The sequence below is a fragment of the Crinia signifera genome, chromosome 2 (genome assembly GCF_055691185.1).
Source record: "Crinia signifera chromosome 2, ASM5569118v1, whole genome shotgun sequence".
NCBI lineage: Eukaryota > Metazoa > Chordata > Amphibia > Anura > Myobatrachidae > Crinia > Crinia signifera.
The window spans coordinates 130,204,978-130,215,403 of NC_139218.1; the positions used below are offsets into that span (position 1 = coordinate 130,204,978).

The following is a 10,426-nucleotide window of genomic DNA, read 5'->3' on the forward strand; positions in this document are numbered from 1 at the left end:
TCCCCCACGGCGGGTTCTCCTTCTCTTCCGCGGTGGGTACCAACCCCTAAAGGGGACCTTACAGAAGTGTTATGTTCACCTGTACCTTCTGATTCGCTGTTGGTAGCTTGGTCTTGTGAGGAATCGGATTGCCAAAGTTGTCGGTAGTTCTTTGGTCGGTAGTAGCGGTTGCGATTGTGAGGACGTTCGTTGCCACTTGCCCACTGATATACCCGGTTATGTTCGTAGTCGGCATTGACCTTTGCAAGTTTTTCTTTTTTGAACTGTATTAGTTCATTTTTGTAAGTGGCAATTTGGGCTTCAAGCTTGTCAATCCACTTTTGGGGCTCAATGAGTCTGCCGGCCTTCACTGCTTTCTTTAAACTTAACCCATATTTTTCTCCCATAGTACCCAATGCCTTTTCATTTATCGTTCTGTGTGTACGCCCGTTTCATGCAACATATCTGTACAATTTATCTGTACAATTTATACAATTTATGCGTTGAATTTTTTTGCTTTTGGCCCAGGTTATGCCGCTCACTTATATGCATATGTGTAATCTGTAAATATGTACGCCTGTGTAGCCAGTCCGTTGCGCTCCATTACCTTGACAGGCCCCTACTTTGATTTATGCATCACCGCATGCCAATAGCCGATGTTGCATCTTTCTCTTTTATATATCATTTTTTATATATCATTTCTTTCAGCCACATTTTCCGCACTTGGTACCTTGATACACTGTACATTTTTAACCCTTTCTTGTCACACTGTACTTAGATTATTGTTCACGATTTTGTTACATTATACCTTATGTCACTTTTTCACGGTACCTTACTGGTTTCCATGGTAACCAGGTGAGCGCGTCACTAGTGGGCGCTCTGACACCTGACCAGCCTCTCTTGGGTTTTTTCACGTGGTGAAGGTATTCCCTATAAAGTTATGTTCACTTTGTTTGTACTGCATCCTGATGACGATGTGAAATCAATACATCGAAAACGTTTGATCACTAACTGCAGTGTCTTGTCTTCATTGCCTCTGGGTGCCGCCAACTTGCATCTGTATATATATATATATGCGCGACCGAGGTAAAATACCACACTAGAATTTAGACAAATATCAACCTCGCAACCAGCGTAGTTTTACTTGACAGTATATTACCCACTGAGAAAAGATCACTAAACTGAGAAAATGTGACAATACATAATCAAATGTCTGGTCCAACAGAAGAAATAGAAAATATAAAAATTAACAAGGCCCACCCAAAAACCCAAAACAACCCCCCCTATAATGAACCTTTACACAAGTGTCATTGAGAGTGTTCTTACCTATGGTGGCATGGTTCGGCCCCTGCTCTGCTGCTGACTGTAAATCCCTTCAGAGGGTAGTATCAGTTGCAAGCAAAATAATCGGGGTTGCCTTACCAAGCATACAACATTTATTTGGGAAGTGGCTTCTCTTAAAGATAAATAGTATCTTGAGGTACTACCTGAGTGGTGATTTGTTTTCCCTACTCCCTTCAAGCAAGCGATACCATTCAGCCTTGTGTGAAACTAAACGATATAGAGAGAGTTTTTTTTCCTGCGGCAATCCGCACCTTAAATACTTAGTGTCAACTGTGAATCATGCACAATCCCATACTCCAGTGTTACCTCCTTTCTTCCATTGTTTTTGTCTGTATTGTTTACATTCGATTTTCGTTTAATGTTCACTACATGTGGGCATTTTATGACAATTAAAGATATTATTATTATTATTATTATATTACAACCCACCCCAACTAGGCGTACCTGGATCCCTTAATGTGACCCCCCACTAACTACTATTGATTAGGAGGGATTAGATTAGTGGCCTTCAGCTAAAAATTAAGCTGATTCATGCCAAATGGCTAATGTACCCCCCCCCCCCCCAAATATCTAAATATACAAGATATTAGCCATATGGGCAGCACGGGGCGCTCCCGATACCGAAACCCACTATTATCCACACTAACCCACTATTTATTATAAAAAATACCCCCCCTCCCACCCCCCAACAAACGGATAATAGGCAAATGGGTTACCTAGGGCAATGACTTGGCATTAAAGAATAAGTATAGTTAGAATGTTGCAGCACAGTTACATTACACATACATAGCTAAAAAAAAGGGGGGGAGACAAAAAAACTAACCAGGATATAGAAAATGCACTTCGACAAGGAAATTATCAGAAAATTAAAGTCATCCTGAGGTACAGTATTTCGAAAATCAGGCAAGCCTCACCCTCCCATCAATAGAAAGATGTGAGATGGAAAAAATACTATTGCATATTAATAACTGCATAACAAGACACCAAAATATTAGTCCGGCCAGGCCCTCTTCCACAACAGAGCCAAGTGTTTAGCAGTCCCACTGTCATACACTCCTGGATACGCACATATATATGGGGAGTGAAAATACTGTGTTAAGGAGTCCAGGATCGTTTCAGTAAGCCAAGGAGGTATAGATTCTGGAGGCAGGTAAGAAAGAGGTCCTGGAGCATCTTCCTCCAATGTCTCATATCTAATATCTGGCCGGCACCATCTAGTAGGAGGCAAAATAGCAACAGGGGCTGTAGGAGATATCACACTTTGATGGGATGAAGCCTGAAGGTTCGCAGTACCAGCATCGGGGGACAACAAGGGAAATCTTGATCCGGCAGGATAGATCCAGGATGTTGGGAGACTCAGAATTTGTGAGCATAGCGATCACATTTCCTTGTCTAGCAGTGAGCCTTTGGGCAGAGGCATTTGTAAGTGATCAGCCATAATAGTGGTGGTCAGATGATACTCCAGAGGAAAGTCAGAAGTAACACGGTGGCGGCTAGCACACCACCAATGTGTACCAGCTATTAACCAAGTAGGATTGAGCAACCAGGGAACACCAAGTCAGCAGGATTTTTATAAAATATGGAGTAGAGTCCAAACACAAATTAACAGTGCAGCACGATGATACCTCAAGTAATGCAGGAGGTTGAAGAGACAATCTGGCAGGAGATAGAGGCAGATCCCAGGCTAGACTAGCAAACTGACCTCTCCAATGCTCCAGGTGGTGCTGTTCTCCAGGAGATCTCAGAGATGGCGTACACGCTGTAGAGGATCTAGATCAGCGGGCCCACCAAAAGGCAAGAAGCACTATGTGTCCCCCACTACAGGAGAGAGGTGAAGGCAGAGGACCACTGGCAGGGGCACAGGTGGAGCGGAGGCCGCGGCGTAGACTGCACAGCAAGGGAACGAGGGCCCTGCAGAAAAGTCCCAGAGTAGCCGTCAACTGGAGAGGTGCCCGGGCACTCAAGCGCTACAGCAGAAGTCAGGCAGAGGTCCCTCCACTATTAAGGATGACAGGGAGTGCAGCCGGTTGGCCGCCGGCAAAGCGCGCCACGAGTTGACTCCCTCCAAGATGGTGTCCGGACACATCCCAGCTGGACCCAAGCAGGCTGAAGTCTCCCCCACCACCACACCAGCAGCTCTCCGAGGATGCTGAGCCGCTCACTACCCCCAGGGAAGGATCAGCCGCAATTGCAAGCAGGAGCAGGACGATTGAGCTGCCGCTAGCAGGATATATGAACAGGATTTTAGCGGAGCTCGCACTTCCCACCACCACTCAGGAGCTCAGCCAGGCCACGCCCCTATCACTCTCCATTTTATCACTTTTGCAGCTTAGTGCATCTTGCCCCATGTCTGATGTGATTCTTCATTAGATTCTAATTTTCTCTTCCTCTTCTATTTTGTGTGCCAAATGTAATAAACAGAAGATGAAAGCCAGTAATTTAATTAATTTAATTTAATTTTATATACATTTAATTGGTGGGAAAATAATTATCCTGAGTTAGATATTTCAAATGTGGAAAAGTAGTACTTTTCAGTCCATTTAATTTCATGTTGTGTGTGTTTGTGGTTAAAATTTATTTTTCAGACAACTTTTAGTATTACGAATGTAATGCTATGGATGTCATGCTAATATTATGCAATTATCAAGTAATTAGATGAGAAGACTGCATGAATATTCATTAGTTAATTATTTGTGTATCCTTTTTAGTGCTTATATCTTACCCACAGTATTAGGGGCCCAGAAATATTTTAAAGGGGAACTCATAAAATGATTCCATTGATCATTTGTATAAAGATTAGAATAAAAATATATAAACTACAACAACATTTATGTTATTCTCAGGTGCTAGGCAATTATATTTTATGATCAGTGCCAGATTAACATCCACTTGTGCCTGGAGCTGAAATTTATGATGGGCCTAGTGTTCACCTCGACAGCAGGTGTGAAAGCGTTGCCGGAGGTTAGTTACATATGATACAAAGAGCACTGCAGTGAGTGACATATGGTACAGAGAGCATCGCAGTGAGTACATTTGATACACAGAGCATCGCAGTGAGCAACATACAGATACTGTATGATACAGAGAGCAGGGCAGTGAACATCATATGATACAGAAAGCATTGCGCTAAGGGCCTTATTCTGGTTGGTTCGGATGGCTCCGAATGCGTACAGACGGCCAATGGTTGGTGTTTGTGCATGTACAGAGGCGTATCTGCGCATGTGTTAACGCTGCACATGTCCGAATACGGCGCGAATTCTGTAAAATCCGAACAGGGGGTGGAGATGGGTGTGAAGGGCTGTTTGGGCTCATTACCATATTTGTACCCCCTGCGTTTCATGGGCGTTCCCATGAAAACGCTGGGCTTTCGTATGGTAATGTGGCCGTGACGCACGTGTAGGGGGCGGACATATGGCATATCCGGATGCCAGCTGTCCGCCCATATCCCTGCTTTTGCACGGAGAAATGCCCAAGTGTTCTGGAGCACTCTGTGCTGCCTGACCACCCCCCCCCCCCCCCCCCCCACAGCCGAAACCAGCACCAGGCTGAAAGAGCCGGGCCGGTTATAAAAAATCAGTAAACCCGACAAATAGGAGTTCCCCAAGTTTTTAAAACCAGCCCCAGGCTCCAGGTCCGGGGCTGGTTCCCAAAATACGGGGGACAAAAAGAGTAGGGGTCCTCTGTATTTTAAGAAGCAGCCCCAGGCCAAACCAGCCAGCAGGGTAATGTCACAGCCGGGGGACACTTATTATATAAGGTCCCGCGGCCAAAACATCACCCTACTTACAAGTCAGCCTGGCCAGCGGCCCTGGGGGAGTCCCCCCCTCCAGGACTTACCTGACCAGGCTGAAGCCTGGTGCAGTCCCCGGTGACCCTGTGCGGTGGTCACTGGGCTGATTGAAGTGTCAAAAAATAGAATAAAAACTATTGTCTTTTACTGTGGAACTATGAGTCCCAGCAAGCCTCCCCCACAAGCTGGGACTTGGAGAAGCACAAGTCCCAGCCTGCGGGGCATTAAAGGGCCCGCTGGCACTTGTAGTTCCACAGTTAAAAAAATAGTCAAATAAACACACACTTGCACACAATAAAAATAAAACTTTAATACATCCAAAGCCCATACATACTGCTACTTACATATCTTGAGCCCGTAGGTAGGTCCTTGGGTCTTGGTCCGGTGTCCTGTTCTGGTCCGGATCCATGTTGACATTCGGCTCCATGTCGATGTCCAGGTCCATGTCGGCGGCGTCTGTCAGCGTCCGGTCCGGGTCAGAAGAAATCCATGGGGGACCTGTGGAAGGAAATCCAACTCTCCCAGGTCCTCCTGCGAAGATCTGTCCTCTTGATCCAACATAGTCCTGGTCTTCTGGCATCTTCTGGCACCTGCCAGCGATTCCTGCAGCTCCCCGCATCGGACTGATGAGAGGCGCAGAGATCTTTCATCTTCTGCGCCTCTCCACTGAATGATTCTATTGGCCGCTGGGCAGCCAATCAGGAGCCGACTTTCTCGGCTCCTGATTGGCCGCCTAGGGGCCAATAGTCTCATTCAGTGGAGAGGCGCGGAAGACAAAAGATCTCTGCGCCTCTCATCAGTCTGATGCGGGGAATTGCAGGAATATTTTAGTAAATTTCCCCCTGATTGTCAGAGCCGGAGGGGACTGTGTTCCCGGCTATGCCGGTAGTGGACCAGTGGTGAATGATAATGGGTAATGGAACCTTGGCTGTTTAATGTACCAATGGTTTTGCAATAGAGAGACTGGGATGTTGGATTAGGAGTTGGTCGTCAGACTGAGAACCGATGAAGGCTGTATCATCCTGGGAACCGATGGTCGGTCTGGGAATCAATGGTGATATTATCGGTATGAGAAACCATGGTCAGTCTGCGAACCAATGGAAATATTTTTGGTTTGGAATCTGATGGTGTTCCTCTGCTTGGGGAGTCCTGGACTAAACAGCCAATACTCCAGGTGTTAAGCTGGAGGAGGTAAAGTGATGTGACAACGCGTTTCATCTCCTTGACAACTGTAAACTTTTGAAAAAGTTCTCAAGGAGACAAAACACGTCGTTTGCTAGATTAATGAGGGAGAGAGGGAGATTGCTGCTATTTAAGAGAGGCAACTATGAAGAAGAGATGATTCAAAATGATTCTAGACACTGATACAGACACATTGACATACCTTACTGACACAAATACATATTTATTCGGACATATTTACATAAATCCCTTACTGAGAAGTACCTCTTACTGACACATATTTCACCTACTGACACAAACAAATTGACAGTGACACTTCTGATACAGACATACTTACTGACACAGCACTTACGGACAGATATCCCTTACTGACAAAGAAACTCTTTGTTGGTACATGCATTCTTACTGATAGACACCCCTTATTTACATAGATTAAACTTACTGACAGATACAATTTAGTGACTTCTTACTTAAACAAGCACTTGACATAGACACCCTGTCACACGTAGCCGCGACGGAGCGCGGCGGGTACAGAACTCACCCGTCCGCGCCCGCCGCCGGCTAGCGTGTGCAGGCTCCGGTCTGCGGTGTGCGGGTAGCGGCAGCTCTGGGTAGGGATGGCAGCAGGGGAGCGTCGGGTAGCGGTGTCTTTGCAGATAGTGGTGCTGGGAGGCCGGCGTCGCCATCTTGGTTGAGGGCAGGAGACAGATTGGCCCAGAGTGGAGGTTCCCTCCTCATCCTGCGCTGACAGCCAATGGCAGCCGTCCCCTGGGGATATAAGGGATCTGCCTAGGCTGTTCAGTGTCAGTGCAATGAGTCTTTGGAGTCATTCACAACTCCTAGCTGATTCCCGAATCCTGGCTCTTTCTCTCCTGACTCTGGTGCCTTGCTCCCTGCATCTTGCTACAAGGAAGTTTTCTCCTGACACCAATGCTGCAAGTCCTACCTAGTGCTTGTTCCTGCTTGTGTCCCAGAATTACCCTGCACAGCATTCCGCTGCCCTCCTTCATACAACTCATTCATTCCATCATCTTTCAGTCATCCGGATCCATTTCTTCTGTCATCAAATCAACCTCTTTCCGGATCTTCCTCTATGTACTCTGGCTCATCAAGTACACGTTTCCAGATTTACCTGCTCGTTATTAATATTGTGCTGGACTCTATTTAATTTATCCCAACTGTTACTTAAAGAAGTATTTGAGTGAAGTTTATCATTTATGAAATCTGTTATTAAACCTGCACGTTTCAATCCTACTCCTCCTGGTCCGTCTCCGGCTTCTGTGCACCACACGACTCCATCCAGCCCTTTAGCCGTGACACACCCCTTACTGACAGACAGGGGCGTAGCTAAGGGTTCATGGGCCCTGGTGCGAAAGGTCAGCTTGGGGCCCCCCTACATACAACAAAATTAAAATCTCGGTCTGTTTATATTTTAATACATCAAGTATATTATGTTAATAATAGAACTAACATTTAAACATAGGATAGCAGTTTATTGAAATAAAATATTAAAAGAACAAATGATAAAACTGGAGAGGCCCAGGTTACTGGAAGCTCAGATGGTGGCAGACCTAGGAGGAGCAGTAAGAATGTTTGTTGTTAGGAGTGGTAATAGTAGTATTGTAAAGTGCTACTTTTAATATATATAACATATAACCTGTAATGTTACTTATAAACAAGCAAAACAGAATGCATAATCTCACATCAATTAAATAAAGCTGTGTTATATAATGGTGGAGTTTACATGATCCCACATAATTAGCACATCTGCACATTTATATCTACGTGTATGGTAGAATAGTTGACCGGATTAAGACCTAGTGTAACCCCATTCCTTACTTGTTTATGGGTATGACATAATGAAACACCAAACCCTACCTTAAATCTGTGAATTCCAAAGAGACAACGTGGTCTGTGATTTTCCGGATTCTTAAATGTGACAGTTAACTGTAAACCACTAACCTACAAAATGAAGGACATCTATTAGCATGTAGGTCAATAATTATACTTCATATAATAATTCACATAAAATAAGTTTCACTTACTGGTAACTTTAAAGATGTGAACAATGTTGTTGCCATAACTATTAGTCGAACATTGATAATGAATCAAAGAACAGTCAACAAAACTAGGGAACTGCAAAAGTAACAATGAATGGCCACCCTGCAAAAAGAAAAGGGACAATAAATTTCTGAACTTATATTATATGTAATAGAAACTGGAAAACAACTTTTGTAAGCATCCGCCATCACTTTTATTCCACACAGAAGCATTCATCCAGGTATCTATACTTTATAGAGTTGTTATACTGCTATGGCTAATGTTTTTACTGTAGTCATCTCTGAAGAAATCAAAATCTAAATGTAGATTATGTGGTCTTTAGCAAGGCGGATGCTATACAAATGTATTATTATGATGCATGCAATAGATTAATAAACTGGAACAATGTAACAGAATATATAGAACTGGAACATGCCCACAAGTTAGTATAAACCTTTTAACTGTGAGACTTGATGTCCAAACCGATATTGAACTGGTAAACTGTATACTCACAAAGCCTATTAAAATGGACATCTCCGGGATTTAGCTTCAGAAAACTTGTCAATCATGCTCGGAATATCAATCTTCCTGGCCCTGCCATTTTCAACACTCAATAGGGCTAAATCACTCAGCCTCTGTTGAGACATTGTGCTCCTAAGGTAATTTTTTATTAATTTCAATTTTGAAAATGATCGTTCTGCAGACGATACTGTCACTGGCAGTGTAAGAAAGAGTAGAAGTGCTATGCAGACGTCTGGTACAGTAGAAGACAATCCAGAGTTCTCAACCAGAAGGAGAATTGCTAGATCTCGTATAGATGAAGATTTTTGGATATCTCCTAGGAGCGCAGATCGGAAACTTAACAACTGAGCAGGAAAATCATTAGACAAGTCATCCTGGTAGAATTCTTGCAGTTTAGTTGCTTCTTTGAATACTGTATCATCAGCTTCTGCTGACAATGTTGCTGGCTGAAGAATATGGAATCTTTGTACAACTGTATTCATACCACTGAAGCGATATTGCAGCTGATTTATAGCTATATCCAAACATCTATAAAAGACTGTTGTTTTAAATCTTTCTTCTGGGTCCTGTAGCCTTTCATCCTCACACAGCTCATCAAAGTGTTGCTTGACTTTCTTCACTCTTTTATCTTCAAATTTTGCTTGGATGCCCCAGTTTTCTGCAACAGTTACTGCTGTTCTTTTTACCGCCTCATAATCATCTCGGAAGTTGCTAAGGACTTCAGTGGCATTGTAAATCAATTTGGTGGCATTAGAGAGATCCATGTCTTTTGACTGCAGCATTTTAGAAACGGAGTTAACATTTTCTAAAATTTTGGCCTGCAGAACAACTATGCAAACAAACTGGAATGATTCCAGTTTTTTTTTCAACGCACCGGCCTCATCTCTTTCTTTTGGCTTTGTGGAAAGAATAATTATTTTAGACAAAGCCTGTAAAATATCCCGAAACCTGAACCGTAGTGCTAGTACTGAGTCATATCGAGACGCCCATCTTGTTGGGCAAAGTTGTTTTAAAGTTAGTGAGGATTCTGAAGTAAAGGATGCCAAAAATGCCCATCTCTTCACACTTTCACCAAAGAATTTGTATAAAGACTGAACCACGTCAAAAAAATTGGAAATTTCAGTTATATTTGAAACTGCATCCTGCAAAACTAAATTAAGGTTATGGGCAGCACAATGTATATAAAGAGCATTTTTTTCTTTGTTAATAATGCGAGCTTGAACTCCTGTGTAAACACCACTCATTGTGGCTGCTCCATTATAGCCCTGACCACGGCATTTTGATAGGTCCAGGCCTTTCTTCTCTATGGTTTCCACTATTGTTTTTTCAAGGCCAGCAGCTGATTGGTCCTCAATAGACTGAAAACCTAAAAAGGCTTCCTCTATTTTGATATCAGTGGCCCTTGAGTTCTCGTCTCTTTGAACAATTACATATCTAAACACTTGACTTAGCTGATCAATTTTTCCTATGTCTTGGGTTGTGTCCATTATTATTGAAAAAAACTGTGACTTCTGGATTTCAGAAACAATATCTCTTTCTATTTTGCTTGCAAGAAGACTTATAAGTTCG

The 10,426-nt window shown here is 43.4% G+C and overlaps 1 protein-coding gene across 1 annotated transcript; it reads right to left on the minus strand.

The window, feature by feature from the left end:
- Window positions 1–7,767: 7,767 nt before the first annotated feature.
- LOC146058866 (zinc finger MYM-type protein 1-like) lies at window positions 7,768–10,410 on the minus strand. The gene is made up of 4 exons (XM_083171066.1): window positions 8,849–10,410; window positions 8,341–8,458; window positions 8,174–8,257; window positions 7,768–7,866 (listed from the first exon to the last, which is right to left on the minus strand). Exon 1 carries the CDS (start codon window positions 10,342–10,344, stop codon window positions 8,857–8,859), a length of 1,488 nt encoding a protein of 495 aa, XP_083027192.1. The 5' UTR covers window positions 10,345–10,410; the 3' UTR covers window positions 7,768–7,866; window positions 8,174–8,257; window positions 8,341–8,458; window positions 8,849–8,856.
- Window positions 10,411–10,426: the final 16 nt, after the last annotated feature.